This window comes from Geospiza fortis, unplaced genomic scaffold (genome assembly GCF_000277835.1).
Source record: "Geospiza fortis unplaced genomic scaffold, GeoFor_1.0 scaffold61, whole genome shotgun sequence".
In the NCBI taxonomy this organism is placed as follows: Eukaryota; Metazoa; Chordata; class Aves; order Passeriformes; family Thraupidae; genus Geospiza; species Geospiza fortis.
In genome coordinates this window covers 1128660-1145124 of record NW_005054430.1, presented here as the reverse complement: position 1 = coordinate 1145124, position 16465 = coordinate 1128660, and the positions used below count along the sequence as shown (strand labels likewise).

The 16465-nt window shown below is 48.5% G+C and overlaps 1 protein-coding gene across 1 annotated transcript in view; it reads right to left on the bottom strand.

Annotated features, from left to right (window-relative positions):
- Positions 1-16465, bottom strand: part of LOC102045590 (collagen alpha-1(VII) chain-like) — a 104828-nt gene that overhangs the window by 10766 nt on the left and 77597 nt on the right. The window contains 11 exon segments of the mRNA XM_031061892.1: positions 227-304; positions 3644-3760; positions 4888-4950; positions 5379-5441; positions 6754-6807; positions 7057-7110; positions 8217-8297; positions 12871-12906; positions 13364-13435; positions 14927-14998; positions 15130-15186. Coding sequence (XP_030917752.1) covers positions 227-304; positions 3644-3760; positions 4888-4950; positions 5379-5441; positions 6754-6807; positions 7057-7110; positions 8217-8297; positions 12871-12906; positions 13364-13435; positions 14927-14998; positions 15130-15186 — 747 coding nt within the window.

Sequence of the window (16465 nt, the reverse complement as noted above, 5' to 3'; positions counted from 1 at the left end):
AAAGTTTGATGTTTTCCCAAAGGAATCTTCCCCCCCAGCTGGAGACACCACCAGGCAGGAATTTGGGCAGCACTGCCCGTGCCCAACGCCTGGAATTTGGGATTCCAGTGGCTCTGCTCTTGTTGGAAAATCCGGAGAGCTGAGAAATGAAACCTGGAAGGTCCAAGGCTCATCCAACCCCAGTTTGGAATTTTGGGAACCCCCACAGGATCGTTCCCATACTGACCACTTCTCCTTTTGGCCCATCCATGCCCGGGGGCCCCTGGAGGCAGAGCTGGGATCTCCCTCTTTTCCCTGGCGGACCCTGGGGAGGAAAAGGAGAGTTCTGTCAGCACTTCCAGAGATATCCCACTTTTTATTTGGGATTTTCCCCCAAACACCCAACCTGGGATGGGAATGTGCTCAGGAATCTTTTCTTCTCTCACCCAACCCCACAAGCCATTCCGGGAGCTTCTCCTTTAATTCCAGGAGAAGCCAAGGAGCGGTGTGGGTGGAAAGAGCGGCACCTCACAGCCTCTCTTTAATCAGTGTCCAAAAAAAAAAAAAGCCATTTATTATCCCAGACAGGCTTTTCTGGGCTCGCTAATAACATCAAAAATTCCAGCCTTTTTAAATATCCATGAGGGAATCTTGTACTTTCGGTTCCCTCCTCCCTCCTGTGATTCCTTTGATTTATTTTTCATGGCAAGGCACAGCCTGGGGAGCAAGGGAAGGAAGAATAATTTTGTTTCCATGGGCTGGAGTGGGATTTAATCCATATTTTATTGTTCTGGAAGGACCTTTTTCCACCTTCTTCCTATAACCACCCTTCAAAATTCCTTTTAAAGATCCCTGTCATACTTCCAGCATCTTTATTCAGCGACTTCAAGCTCTTATTTTTAAGGAAGGTGCCAATTTCCAGAGGTATTTTCCAGGTAAAATTCAGTTTCCATAAGGTAAATTAGCAGGGAGAAAATCCAAGTGTCTTTGGGGGGAAAAAAAGAAGAAATATTTAGGAGTTGTTTTAAAGTTGATTTTGTGATAAAGGAGTTGATTAAGGAGATCTGGTGCCACAAAACCAAAAATTATTGGGAATTTCTGGATGTGGGTTGAGCTCCTTGTTTATCCTTTCTGCCCTGCATCCCTCTTCTTGCCTTAATCCCTTTTTTTTTTGGGAATTCTATGGGATTACACATTTTTTGTCTTTCTGAAGAGCAACCTCATGTTCTGATCAACATCTCCCATTCCAGATATCACTGTTGTATTTTTTAATTACATATTTAATAAAAACATTATTTTTCATGCAGAATTTGCCAAAATCCCACCAATATTTGATCCTGATGGAGTTGATGTGATGTAAGAGTTGTCAGTGGATGTTAGCTTGGGAAAAAATTAGGAAAACTCTGCTGGAATGAAGTGGAATAGAGATTTTTTGTGACCCATCCATGTCAGAATTCCTGCAGAGATCTGTAGGACAAGGAGACCTTGGAGATCCAGGAGAGTGGATCTGATGGGATCCAGACTTTGATTTTCCCAGAAAATTGGGAATTGTCCCAACTTCCATCCAAAATCCAAAATCCAAATTATTGCCAGTGTTGTCAGGAATCAATCAGGGTTTACGGATAAAATTTATTTTTCCAGGTTATTTTATTCCAATGTTTCTTTGATTCTTGGATCATCCAGGTAATTTTTGTGTTCTTTAATCCAAGCCTGAAACGTTCCCAGCAAAACCACGGAGGGAATTTTCATTTCCAGCCTTTTTTGTTTTTTTCACTTTGTAAAGTTATTTATTTCTCAGAGCTGTCTCAAGAAAACTTCCAGGGCAGGGTGATCCTGCTCATTGATGGAATTAACATCTCATTTCCCAGGATTTTTTTCTCCCCCTGCGTTTCTAAAGGCGCCCAACGTGGCTGGAATGCAAAAATATTCATTAAAAACGGGAGCTGAGAGCCGGCGGCTCCTTCCCAAGGCCTGGCATCCTGATCCTGGGATAATGAACCACTTGGTGTCCTGATCACTTGGAATTATCTCTCCGTGGAGAGGTCAGATCTTCCACGGGAGAGAGGGAAAGGAGGGGAGGAGAGGGGAGGGAAAACGTCCGGAGGGAAAGGAACTGGGAGAGGGAATCCATGGATTGAGATCCCATGGGAAGAGGGAATGTGGGAGAGCTTGGGAGAGGGGGGACATGGGGACATTGGGGACACTTCAGGGGTGTTCGGGTACACAAGGTGTCCAGGAGTGGATCCCTGTGGGATTTGGGATCTGTGGGATTCAGGACCCGCTGGGATTCCTGTGGGATTCAGAACCTGTGGGATTTGGGATCTGTGGGATTCCTCTGGGATTCCTGTGGGATTCAGGACCTGTGGGATTTGGGATTCGGGACCTGTGGGATTCAGGACCTGATGGGATTCCTGTGGGATCTGGTACCTGCTGGGATTCAGGACCTGTGGGATTCCTGTGGGGTTCAGGATCTGTGGGGTTCAGGACCTGTGAATCCTGTGGGATTCAGGACCTGTGGGATTCCTGTGGCATTCAGGACCTGTGGGATTCAGGACCCGCTGGGATTCCTGTGGGATTCAGAACCTGTGGGATTTGGGATCTGTGGGATTCCTCTGGGATTCCTGTGGGATTCAGGACCTGTGGGATTTGGGATTCGGGACCTGTGGGATTCAGGACCTGATGGGATTCCTGTGGGATCTGGTACCTGCTGGGATTCAGGACCTGTGGGATTCCTGTGGGGTTCAGGATCTGTGGGGTTCAGGACCTGTGAATCCTGTGGGATTCAGGACCTGTGGGATTCCTGTGGGGTTCAGGATCTGTGGGGTTCAGGACCTGTGAATCCTGTGGGATTCAGGACCTGTGGGATTCCTGTGGCATTCAGGACCTGTGGGATTCAGGGCCCGCTGGGATTCCTGTGGTCAGGATTTGTGAGATTTGGGACCTGTGGGATTCGGGACCTGTGGGAATCAGGACCTGCTGGGATTCGGGACCTGCTGGGATTCAGGATCTGTGAACCCTGTGAGATTCAGGATCTGTGGGATTCCTGTGGCATTCAGGACCTGTGGGATTCAGGGCCTGCTGGGATTCCTGTGGGATTTGGGATCTGTGGGATTCCTGTGGGATTCAAGACCTGCTGGGATTCCTGTGGGATTCAGGACTTGTGGGGTTCAGGACCTGTGGGATTCAGGGCCTGCTGGGATTCCTGTGGGATCCAGGATCTGTGGGATTCCTGTGGGATTGAGAACCTGCTGGGATTCCTGTGGGGTTCGGGACCTGTGGTATTCAGGATTTGTGGAATCCAGGATCTGTGGGATTCAGGACCTGTGAATCCTGTGGGATTCAGGACCTGCTGGGATTCCTGTGGGATTTGGGATCTGTGGGATTCAGCACCTGTGGGATTCCTGTGGGATCTGTGGGATTCCTGTGGGATTTGGGACCTGCTGGGATTCCTGTGGGATTTGGGATCTGTGGGATTCAGCACCTGTGGGATTCCTGTGGGATCTGTGGGATTCCTGTGGGATTCAGGGTCTGCTGGGATTCCTGTGGGATTTGGGACCTGTGGGATTCGGGACCTGTGGGATTCGTGTGGGATTGAGAACCTGCTGGGATTCCTGTGGGATTTGGGATCTGTGGGATTTGGGACCAGTGGGATCCTTGTGCTCACCTGTGGACCTGGCTCTCCCTGTGGCCCTCGAGGTCCAGCTGCTCCGGCCCCTCCAGGCTTCCCAGGCCATCCCGCTTGTCCCTTGAATCCTCCCAATCCAGGAACTCCCTTGGCTCCCTGGGAACCACAGGGGTTTCAGGGATGGGGCAGCCAAACCTCATCCAAACACTTCCATGGCATTGGGAATATGGGAACACCTCCCACATTCCTTTGCTCTCCACCTTTCCTTGTCCAGAAGGCGCTTGGTGACTTGGATTTTCCACCCAACTACTCCCAAGAATTCCAAAATTCCCAGCTCACCTAAACAGAGCCCTTTCATTTGTAACCCTGGGAAAAACGAGGAGAGAGGAAGATCCCAAACCTACAAATTTCATCTTCACCACTGAGCTTCCTCCCGGAGCTGCTGGAACAGAAAATATTCCCTTGAAACCCAGCAGAAGGGAAAACCCAACACCCAGCAGTGGTGGAAAACAAATCTGTGGGAGAGGAGAGGGAATGAGAATTCCCTGGGAATGATCTCCAGGCCACCAACCAGAGACTTCAGGAGGCGTTTGACCATCAGGGAATTGGGAACAGGTTTGTTATCAATGAAATCCTTTAAGATCCCAAATCCATTGGAGACTGGAATGCAGGAAGGGCCTGAGGGGCTGGAAAATGCCAAGGGATTTGACGGAGGCTGCTGAGATTTTGTTTGGTTTTTTGTCCTTAAAAATTTACTGTTTTAGTAGAAATCCCAATTTTTTTCCTCCATATGGCAGAGTACAAATTTAGGTGTGCTTAAGGAATAAAGCAGGAAATTAAGGAATGCCAAGAAGGAAGATTGGTGGGGAGTGATCCAGGTGGGAATTCCTCAAGGAGATGGGAACAGAACTCGGGATCAGCTTGGAGACCTTTCCCATTTCCCATGCCAAGGTGGCCACAGCCTGATCCACTTCTATCCCAGGGATTTACCCTGGGAATGGTGGTGGAATAACTCTGCCAGTGAATCCCAGCCCCTCTGGATGGCTTCTCCTCACACCAGACTGGCTCCTCCTGGGATTTTTTCCGTGCACAGAGGGGAATTTAAGGAGACCTCTCTCTCCTGCCCTTTTCCAACTGCATTCCTGGGAACCCTAACGTTCCAGCCAGTTGACATTTCCCCTCTGGAAAGGGCACCAGTGATGTGGAAAATGTTAAATTTTGTTAACTGCACCTGATGGATGCGGGATTTGTCCCTTGGAAATGGCAGCGTGCTCAGCACCAACCTTTTCTCCTTTCTCCCCAGGAATTCCTGAGGCGCCGTCGCTCCCCGAGGCTCCTGGCTCGCCCTGGAAGGAGCCAAGGTTAAATCATGGCTAACGTGGGCTTGGAAAGGCTGGGATTTTGGGAATTAACTGGTTTTTCCTTGGGTTAGAGTTATTTACTGAGTGTCACCTCAGTCTGGGCGCTGGTGGTATTCCAGGAGAGGGAAAATTCCCATAAAAAATGGAAAAGAGCCTGTGGAGCATCGGGATTGGGATGGATGAACTCAGCTGAGGAGGTGAGTAAAGATCCCAATCCCAATATCCAAGAATCCTCACCCAATCCAGGCTGATTTATGGGAACAGATCCAGGAAAACCCAATTTATCCCCCTTGGAAGAAAAGGGCATTTTCCAGAGGTGGATTTGGGAAAACTTCTGGGAAAACTCTTGTGGGGTGACCTTTAATGCCCCTTCCCAAAGCATTCCATGATTCTGGGATGGTTCAGATCCTCACCTTTGCTCCAGGCTGTCCATTCAATCCTGGAATTCCCAGTTTTCCAGGACTGCCAACCTCTCCCTGTGGATGGAAAACAGTGGAGCGGCTGTGAGGACAAAGAACCCCAAAAACACCAGGAAAACTCTGGAAAAACAAGGAAAGGGATAACCCAGGGACGACACTCTGAGATGAAGTCTCACCCCAGTGTAGAAATTTCAAATCACTAAAATTTAACTAATAACAAATGAGACAAATTAACAAACTGATACTAATTTAACTCTTAACCAAGATAATTGGGAATCCTTAAAACTGGAGATTATCCCAACTCCAAGCTCGCCTGGAGGGAAGTAGGTGGGGAACTCCCCAGATAAAAATTCAGTTACCAAATGGAGCGGGGCTGATGAATCCAAATGTTAATAACAACAATAATAAAAATAATATTAATTTAAGAAATTATTATAACCACAGTAATAACAACAACATTGCCTCTGTCACCAACAGCTCCCATTTCTCTTATCAAGCTTCCCAATCCCTCCATAAAAAGCCCATTAAGGCTCATTAGATGTTGTTTACTGATAAGGAACTAATGATGATGATAAGAGCCCGGCACCAATTTAAACCGGAGCCCAGGCCGTTGCTAAGCCACGGATCAGGAGGGATTTGGGCTGGGTTTAGTTTGGTTTTTAACCCTAGATTATCCCAAAGTTCCCTGCAAGCCTTAAAGCTTCCCAATCTGTGATTCCCTGCTCTTCACAGGCCTTCCAGGAGGGATTTTCCCACAGGAAATGAGGTGGATTCCTCAGGATTCCTGGATCAGGAGGGATTTGGGCTGGGTTTCGTTTCGTTTTTAACCCTAGATTATCCCAAAGTTCCCTGCAAGCCTTAAAGCTTCCCAATCTGTGATTCCCTGCTCTTCACAAGCCTTCCAGGAGGGATTTTCCCACAGAAATGGGGTGGATTCCTCAGGATTCCTGGATCAGGAGGGATTTGGGCCGGGTTTAGTTTCGTTTTTAACCCTGCATTATCCCAAAGTTCCCTGCAAGCCTTAAAACCTCCCAATCTGTGATTACCTGCTCTTCACAGGCCTTCCAGGAGGGATTTTCCCACAGAAATGGGGTGGATTCCTCAGGATTCCTGGATCAGGAGGGATTTGGGCCGGGTTTAGTTTCGTTTTTAACCCTGCATTATCCCAAAGTTCCCTGCAAGCCTTAAAACCTCCTGATCTGTGATTCCCTACTCTTCACAGGCCTTCCAGGAGGGATTTTTCCCAGAGAAATGGGGTGGATTCCTCAGGGTTCCATGGATGAAGCTTTCCTGGGAACGGTGGGAAGCAGTTTGGGAATGGGGCAGCTGGAGCAGGGTGGAAAGCTGGGCTTGGCTGGGCTCGGCTCACCTTGGCACCTTTGGCTCCGGGAGCGCCGGTCCGGCCTGGAATCCCCCGCAAGCCCTGGGAATTAAGGAGATCAAAGGGAATGAGGGCAGAGGAGGAATTCTGGGCCTGCTGGAAGCTCCTTCCCCATCCCTGCTCATCCCAACCTTTATTTCCCAGGATCATGGAGTGGTTGAGGCTGGAAGGAGCTCTGGAGAACGTTTTTCCAACTCCCAATCCATGCAGGGCCATCCAAAGCTCTTCCACCACGTTTCCAGGGATTTTGGGCATCTCCAAGGATTTCCCAGGATCTCATCCATGTCCTACCTTTGTCCCTTTCTGCCCGGTGTCACCAGTGGTCCCAGGGTCACCTTTCCCTCCCTACATGGGAAAAAAGGAAAAAGGAGATGAATTTTCAGGAATAACGGGCCAAAATGCCAACCACGTGCTGGAAGTTTTTTGGGAGCCTCCCTGTTGTGAGGGAGCTGATCCCAGGAAATCCATGAGGGATTTAGTGGAGGATTCCTTGGTTTCCTGCTATCCATCAGGCAGGGAGGGACTTGGGATGTGAAGGGAATTGAAATTTAGGCGTTGGTAAGAAACAGAGGAAAACTCAGGCTGGGAAACACGGGATAAGTAAGAAATTTTGGGATATGGACGTGCTGGGAACTGGAGGAGGACAAGTCCTAAAAACCAGGCCAGGATGTGCATTGGAGACTTTTCCAGGATTTGGGAAAGATCCTGAGGAAAGCCTTGAGGCCTCTAGGGGGTGGGAAGGGATGGAATGTGGGATCTGGGAAGGAGCAGATGAAAATGTGGGATCTGGGAAAGCGCCAAAAGGAATGTGGGATCTGGGAAAGTGCCAAAAGGAATGTGGGATTTGGGAAGGAGCAGACAGGACTGTGGGATTTGTGAAAGTACACAAAGGAATGTGAGATGCAGGAAAGCACAGATAGGAACGTGGGATCTGGGAAGGCCCAAAAGGAATGTAGGATTTGGGAAAGCACAGAGAGAAATGTAGGATTTGGGAAGGCACAGACAGGAATGTGGGATGTGGGAAGGAGCAGATGGGAATGTGGGATCTAGGAAAGGACAAAAAGGAATGTGGGATTTGGGAAGGAGCAGACGGGAATGTGGGATTTGGGAAAGTACTAAAAGGAATGTGGGATTTGGGAAGGAGCAGACAGGAATGTGGGATCCCAGAAAGCACAGACAGGAATGTGGGATTTCAGAAGGCACAGACAGGAATGTGGGATTTGGGAAGGAGCAGACAGAAATGTGGGATTTGGGAGGGTACTAAAAGGAATGTGGGATTTGGGAAGGAGCAGACAGGAATGTGGGATCCCAGAAAGCACAGACAAGAATGTGGGATTTGGGAAGGCACAGACAGGAATGTGGGATTTGGGAAGGAACAGACAGGAATGTGGGATCCCAGAAAGCACAGACAGGAATGTGGGATCCACATTCCAAACAATCCTGCCACTCACCGGCTTCCCCTTCTGTCCCTGGAGGCCTCTGTCCCCTTTGGCTCCCTTGATCCCGTTCTTCCCATCCAGTCCTGCTGCACCCTGACGGAAAGTTGGGAAAAATTCATCCCACAGCCTGGTTTTTCCAGGGAAAAGGGATGAGGACAGTCCGGGGTGCAATCCCAACTGTAGGACCCCTCGATCCCAGGGCAGAAGCTCCCCCAGGAACAGCCCCAAGGCCTGAGGTTGGGATTTCCCTCCCATTCCTCACCCCAATTCCATGGATTGTAAATCCCTGGCAAATGAAACCTGGGAGGGGACGAATTTGTAATTCCTGTGGGGAAATTGTGGCAGCAAAAGGGTCATTCCAGGCAGGGAGATTTGGATGGGGTGGGAATGGGAACGGGGATTTAAGGAATGATTTAAGGGGGCTGAAGGTTTTTTATCCCACTGTGGAATTTTTTAGCTTCTGGAGCCACATCCAGCACCGGGAGCTCATTTCATGGAGTCTCCCATTGTTGTGGTAGCAAATAAAGCTGCTAAAAATCCTCTTTTTTTTAATTTTTAAATTTAAATTTTTTTTCCCAAGTTTGCTGCAGTCTCCTCATCCATCCTGGCCGATTTTGATGTCATTTTCCAGCACCTGGATGTGAAGGAAAAATTGGATTTATCCCCATTTGTGTCCCTCTCAGGGGAGAATGAATTGTCTGCTTGGCGAAATCAGGAGCTGAACAAGTGGAATTCTCTGCTTGGAATTTGTTTGTGGTTGTTGGAAGGAAACAAATTCATTAAGATATTAAAAAAAAATCAGATTTGCGTGCCAGGGACTCCCTGGGTCAGGGGAAATCCATGCTCCTCCATATTCCAGGCACGGATATCTCTTTATTGGTAACTATTTATTGACACAATCAATAGAAAATTCCATCTGGGGACGTAAATAAACCATAAAACCCAGGAAAATCGGAATATTTCTGTTTGCTGGGACAGATTAGAGGGTAATAAACCATTTGTGTGATGGTTAAATCCCACAAATCCGGGATACCTCCAAGTGCCTGGAGTTTTGAAGGAGCTGGGATCAGACCAGGAATAGCTCAAAAATCTTCTTTTTGTGCACTAAAAAACCTGACATTAATTAGAGTTCTCCTAATTTAATTTAATTTTAATTTAATTTAAGCTTTAATACTTCTCCTAATTATCCCAAATATCTCCAGTGCCACGTTTTCCATGTTTTCCTGTCCAACTCATCTTCCTGCTTTCCATGAGATCCTTCTCATCCTGAGAATCCCAGATGGATTTAGGAAAAGTTAAACTCACTTAAGGACACGCTGAAGGCAAGCTGGGTCTGAGCCTGGTCTACTTAGTCCAGACAACATAAATAAGGTTTAGACCTGGGTTTTACCTCTCTATAATTCATTTGCTGCTTTTCCTGGGCCGGAGAGATTTTGGAATGTGGATTGGAATGTTTAAAATCATGTGCTGGAAAGCTGGGTCTAAGCCTGGCCTACTTAGTACAGACAACATAAATAGGATTTAGACCTGGATTTTATCTCTCCCCAAGTGGTTTCCTGCTCATCCTGGGCTGGAGAGATTTTGGAATTGGGATTGGAACGTTTGAAATCTTAAGGATCTGCTGGAAGGCTGGGTCTAAGCCTGGCCTACTTAGTCCAGACAACATAAATAAGATTTAGACCTGGGTTTTATCTCTTTACAAGTGGTTTCCTGCTGGAGAGATTTTGGAACGTGGATTGGAAGGTTTAAAATTGGGATTGGATGTGGCCTGAAAAGGAAGAAGGTCATGGAGGTGATGTTTTGCCAGGACAGGGAAAAGATGGGATTGGAGGAATTTAAAGAGAAAAAAAAAAAAAAAAAAGAAAGAAGAAAATGCAAAGCAACCAAATGGAAATTTGTTCCCTCAGATTTCCACCCCGGTGTTGTGCCAGGGAAGTCAAGGCCGGACAATAAATGGGAGTAAATTAAAATTTAAATGGCAATTTAAAGGCAATCACTGCAGGAATACTGGAAACAGACTCCGGCCCTTCGGATTTGGGATTCGAACGTTGCTGGAATTGCGCTGCCAACGCTCCGGCTCCACGCAAGAGGCTGAGTCACCAACCCTGTGACGCAGGCAGAGAAACCTCGGATCCTCTCTGCTCCAGGGCAAAAATTCCTGCGGAGCTCCGGGCTGGAGCCAGGGAGGGCCCAGGAATGAGCAGGGACACGCTGGAATCCATCGGGATGCTCCCCCGAAAGGATGGAGCCCTTTGAAGGCACACATCAAAAGGAGGATGAATTCCCACACTTCTCCTAAAAGGTTTTCCACCTCCGGGGCTCCCGCTCCTCAGTATTTGATGGGATGATGGAAATGGAATCTCCACCCTGGAGCTCCAGCCGTGGTTTTAGCCCTTCCCTGATGGGTTTTGGTTGGGTTTATTTGCTGCGGTTTTGAGCAACATTTTGCTTCAAAAAATTTGGTGTTTGGGGTTGGCGCAGTTTTGAGCTCCTTTCCCTGCCAAAAAAATTTGGTGTTTGGGGTGGGAATTGCCCGGTTTGGTGGAAAATTGCCCTTGGCAGGGGGTTTGGAATGAGAGGATCTGGAACGATCCAACCCTCAGAATTTTAAGATTCTGTGTGATCCCAGTTTTCGTGGGAGAATTAATATCCACCACAAACTCAAATTCCTGCTTATAAACCATTCCCACTTGCGCTGAACTTTTCCAGGGATTGAAAATCCCTGGAAAACCAAAACAGGGAGCAGGAAACGGAGGGAAAAGAGCATTAAAAACCAGAGTTTTGGGGAGAATAACGGGTTAACCCGTGGTTATTTTAATGCACAATCACAGGGAATATAGAAGAGGAGCTGGAAGCCTGAGTCCATGACCCAAATGACGAGTTAATGGGAATAAAAGGCAGCAATTGGAACATAAAAGAGAGAAGCGAGGCAGGAACAGCAAAATAAAAAGGGAGCAGAGCTTTTAGAAAAGAGGGGGAAGGAGGAGGAGGCACCTGGAATATCAAAACGGAACCCATGTGGGAAGTCAAGAGGATCCATTGAAATTTTCTGAGGAATAATTGCAGGGAGAAGCCACAGATGCTGTCAGCTCTGTTGGGAACTTCCATGGACCAGGAAAATCGGGAGAGTAAATGGATGAGGGCGCCGAAATCGCTGCCAGGGAATTCAGCAGGAGCAGCAATTGTGGGAAATTTTTGGGAATAAAAAATGGGATTAGAGGGAAATGAAGGAAAATGAGGAGAACGAGGCTCCGCCTGGAAGAGTTGGTGTTGGATCCAGGCAGGATGGGAGTTCTGTCCGCGGAAAAAGAGGATTTGGGTAATGAGCTTGGGAATAACTCAGGGAAGGAATAATCAAAGTGGGAGCACTTAGGAAATGAAGTGGGAGCTGAATTCCCATCAGGATCCTCCCTCAGGTGCCGGAATGGATGGGAATGATGGGTGAGAATTCCCTAAATCTTCCAATAAAACCAGTGGGAAGTGAACCTGGCAGAGGTGGCCCCAGGTGGGATGAATTCCAGAATTTATCATGGATCCTCCAGCAGTGTCCCAGCTCGGATCTGGCTTTTGCAATTTTGGGAATGTGGCGAGGGATCAAATCCCAGCTTGGAATCCCAGGATGTTTCCAAAAGGAAAATTCCTTTGCTTTGCTCAGATGGTGGATGGCAGGACACCACTCTGTGGGAGTTATTATCCCCAAAATCCAGGGAAAACCAAGATGCTGGGATCCCTTTGCACTCAGCAACCTTTGCTCCATTCCTGGATGGATTCACCCCATGGAGCCAGGTGTTCCTGACAAAACAATTCCATAAATATCCTCAATCCTCAATCCAGCACCTACAGTGCTGATCCCAGGCCTTGCAGTATGTTCTGGTCTTATATAATAATTATAATACAACAATAACAATAACAACAATGACAAAACAACAACAACAACAACAATAATAATAATAATAATAATGCAATAATTAATTGGATGAGGGTCTTTTCCTCAGGGAGCAATTCCCACTCGGGGTTCCAGGCCTGTCAATAATTCCGTGGCTGTGACCAGGAATCAATGGGGATTTATTTCTTTGGACAACCGTGGAAATTTGGAGTTTTGGCCCTTAATTTAAGAGCTGGACTCGATGATCCTGGTGGGTCCTTTCCAACTCCAAATATTCCATAATTCTGTGATCCTGAGAGTCTTTGGAGCTTGGAGACTTTTCCACTTGGGGCGAATACACCGAAGGCATTAAAATATTAAATAAATGTATTTTTCTTGCGTTCCTTAATGCAAAATTATGGAATCATGGAATGGTTTGGGTGGGAAAGGACCTCAAAGCCCATCCCAAGGGCAGGGACACCTCCCACTATCCCAGGTTCCTCCAAACCCTGTCCAACCTGGCCTTGGACACTTCCAGGGATGGGGCATCCATAATTTTTCTGGGAATTCTCAGCCAGGACATCCCGAATCTCACAGAGAGGAATTTCTTCCACAAGTCTGTGATCCCTGATCTCCAGGCTGGTTTTCCAGCAAAGCCTCTTGGAGCATGGACTTTGGGGAGCAGCTCTGAGTTCCCACAGCCTCTTCCCACCCTTTCCCAAATTCCTGGCCCTGGGAGAGGAACAGGGCCCTTCTCCACACCCAGGGTTTGGAAAGGCAGGGAAAGGTTTTCCGACTCACGGAAGATCCCGGCGAGCTCGGTTCTCCTGGCTCCCCCTGCAAGGAAAGCGGGGATAAGTTACCCTGGGGAAGAGCTGAGGTCCCTCTGGAAACAGGGAATGCAGTAGGAATTCTGGAAAAGGGACAGGGAGAGGTTTGAGGAGCTCCTTACAGTAGCAGCTGGAAGGGCAGTGGGATATCCCAAATATCCCAGGTGGAAAACCATGGATTCCACCGGCTCTGAATGGAGCTTGGAGAACATCTCTGACCTCCCTCCTGGAATACTGAGATTCCAGCAACTCCTTACTGACCATTCCAGCCTGGGAAAGCTCCCAGAGCTCTCTGCTCCATTGAAATCTTCAGGATTTTCCTGGAAAAGTGCAGCTGCTCCTGCTTTTCCAGAGCCTCAATCATTCCAAGCAGCAATTTTGGGGAGGGAATGAGGGATTACATCCCATGGGAAAAGCAGGATGGGATTTTCCACCTCAGTCCTGGCAGGAGATTTGGAGCTCACCTTCTGTCCCACGGGTCCTCTGCTCCCAAAAAGTCCCATCATTCCCTTGGATCCAGCTTCTCCTTTGATTCCCTAAAATGTTAAAGTCCCTGTTAAATACATTGTGAGCACCTGCTCTCTGGAATTTATCCATGGAAAAACCCACGGAGATAACCAAGATGACCAAAAGCACCATTTCCATCTCAAAATTCCATCCCAGGGGTCGGGAGGAAAGCCACCAAGTGCCAGGACTTGGCGGGAACCTCTGGGAATTGTTCTGGAGAAGATTCCTTGCCCAGTGGTGGGGATTGAAGGAAAAAAAGGCAGGAAGGGGGTTTGGATCCTCAGGATGAGCTGTGTCTCTGCCAAAAATCCAGGAGAAGACCCTGCTGGGATCACTGGGGCTGGAAGTTCCATTCTCCAAAGTCATCCGGATATTTATCCAAGAGGAGACGTTTGTGTGTTATCTTGCAGATTATTTTTAACAGATTATTTGTAATGGATTATTTGTAATGGATTATTTGTAATGGATAATTTTTAATGGATTATTTTTATGGGTTATTTTTCACTGATTATTTTTAGTGGATTATTTTTTCTGGAATGTTTTCATGGGTTATTTTTTATGGATTAATTTTTATGGAGGATTTTTCATCAGAGCCCAATCGGACAAATGAAATGCATGGAATTTTATCCGACTTTAAAAACCATAGGAGAGTCTCCAAGAGTTTCCGTCACTTTGGGGACCTGAGCAGCGGGATGAGAAAAGGGCAGGATCTGCCTCTTCCCAAGGGACATGCCCACCTTGGATCAGGCAATTCCCACCTGGACTACACCGGGATGCAGCTTCCCGTGGGAAATAACAGGAGCTGGATGTGTCACTGCTGCTGAGGGAAACTTCAATTTATTCAGTCCTGGGTCAGGCCTGAGAAGCCAAAGCCATTTCCGTGAGATGGAAATTGGGATGAGTAGGACACGGAGACGGGAGCTGTGACTCAGCCGGGAGTGGGAGAATTCCGTGATTCCTCCCAGGAAAACAGGGCCAGGTTGGGACAGAGGGAGAGGGAACAGAGGGAGAGGGAGGAGCTCTGCCACCACCCCGGGGACACAACAGGGACCCGGGAGCCATCCGAGCCTTACCAAGAGCATTCCAGAGGCTCCAGGAGCAGGGACGGCTCCTGCAGGGAGAGGGGCATGTGGGAATGGAATGGTTGCCTTTCCCAGTGGGACGCCTGAGAAATGGGATGTGTTTGGGGTCCCCAAGCCTCTTCCCAGCCCCCTCTTCTCCCTGTCAGTGCCAGAGTTGGGTGCGGCCGTGTTTCCCAGCAGAGACCGGAGAATTCCAGGATGGTTTGGGATGGAGGTGACTTTGAAGATCACCCAGTTCCCATCCCAGCCGTGGAACTCCCTCCATGATCCCAAGTTGCTCCAAGCCTCGTCCAGCCTGGCCTGGGACACTTCCAGGGATGGGGTAACCACAATTTTTCTGGGAATTCTGTTCCAGGGATCCAGGGGCATCCATAATTTTTCTGGGAATTCCTCCCACCATCCTCAGTCTGTTCCTCACAGGCTTTGGGAAGTTCCCACCTTTTCTCCTACGGGTCCGTCCTCTCCCTTCTCGCCTTTGTCTCCATCAAAACCTGGCAGTCCCTGCTCACCCTGAAAGGAAAACCAGGAATTGGTGGATTTGAATTATTCCACCTCTCCTGGAAGGATCCAGCTGGGTCCAAGTGCTGCTTCCCAGCGCTGATCCCGAGCAGGGAAGGGACAGCTCGGAAAGCCAAACTTACGGGATCTCCTTTGGCGCCTTTGTAGCCCTGGGGTCCAAAAATTGTCGTGGATTCACCCTGGAGAAAGGAGAGACAGGGAAAGGGATCCACCAGGAGCTCATGGATCCCACTGAGATTGCAGTGATTAAATGATATTGTTAGGGTTAATCACCCTTCATTAAAAGCTGGGTCATGAACATGCCCAGAAAACCCCAAATCCTGAGGTTTCCTGGTGCCCTCCTGTCCCTAAAAACACTGGAGCCCACTGGTGTTATCCCAGTGGAAAGGGACAAAGGGATCATTCCCTGATCCCAGTGCTGGGACAGATTCCACGAGTGGCTTTGTCACTCAGAGGATCCCACTGGGAATGCAGTGATTAACAAAAATGTTAATTGTTAGGGTTAATCACCCTCAATTAAAAGCCTGGACATGAACATGCCCAGAAAATCCCAAATCCTGAGATTTCCCAGTCCCCGCCTGTCCCTAAAAACGTTGGAGCCCGCTGGTGTTATCCCAGCACATTTCCCCCAGATGGGAAGGGACGAAGGGATCATTCCCTGATCCCAGCACTGGGACAGATTCCATGAGTGACCTGTGGCTTTGTCACTCAAAGGATTCCACTGGCAATACAGTGATTAACAATGACGTTAATTGTTAGGGTTAATCACCCTCCATTAAAAGCTGGGTCATGAACGTGCCCAGAAAACCCCAAATCCTGAGGTTTCCCGGTGCCCTCCTGTCCCTAAAAACACTGGAGCCCACTGGTGTTATCCCAGTGGAAAGGGACAACGGAATCATTCCCTGATCCCAGTGCTGGGACAAATTCCACGAGTGGCTTTGTCATTCAGAGGATCGGGATTCCCAGCTCCTCCCCGCTGCGGGAAGCAGCCGCAGGCGGGATAGGGAATGGAGCTCTCCATGGTGCCCTGGATTATGGATGCAGCCGGAGCTCAGGAGCGGCACCAAGGTCCCCCCTCAGAGGGAGGTTTTGGGGGGTGCTACCCCCGGGTGCCAGCCCCAAAGTGTCACCCCCGGGAGCCACAGGGACACAGGAACCCCATGGACACACCCCTGCGGAGCTCCTCAGGGAGGGGAATTCTGTTTTTCCAAGGAATGCCTCTGCTCCGGAGGAGGGATGGTTGTGTCTCCAAAGGCAGGCAGCTGGGTTCCCTTCGGAAAAAATTCCCTTCACTCAACTCCCTGCAGTGCAAATATTCCTGATCTGGGTGATTCTGCCTCGCTGGGGTTTTACCAACTCCACATCCGTCAATATTCCCAAAAATCCAACACTTTTTGGACTCTGTCCAGCCCTCTCCACAGGACCCTTCCCAAATTCTGATTTCGTACACATTACTGC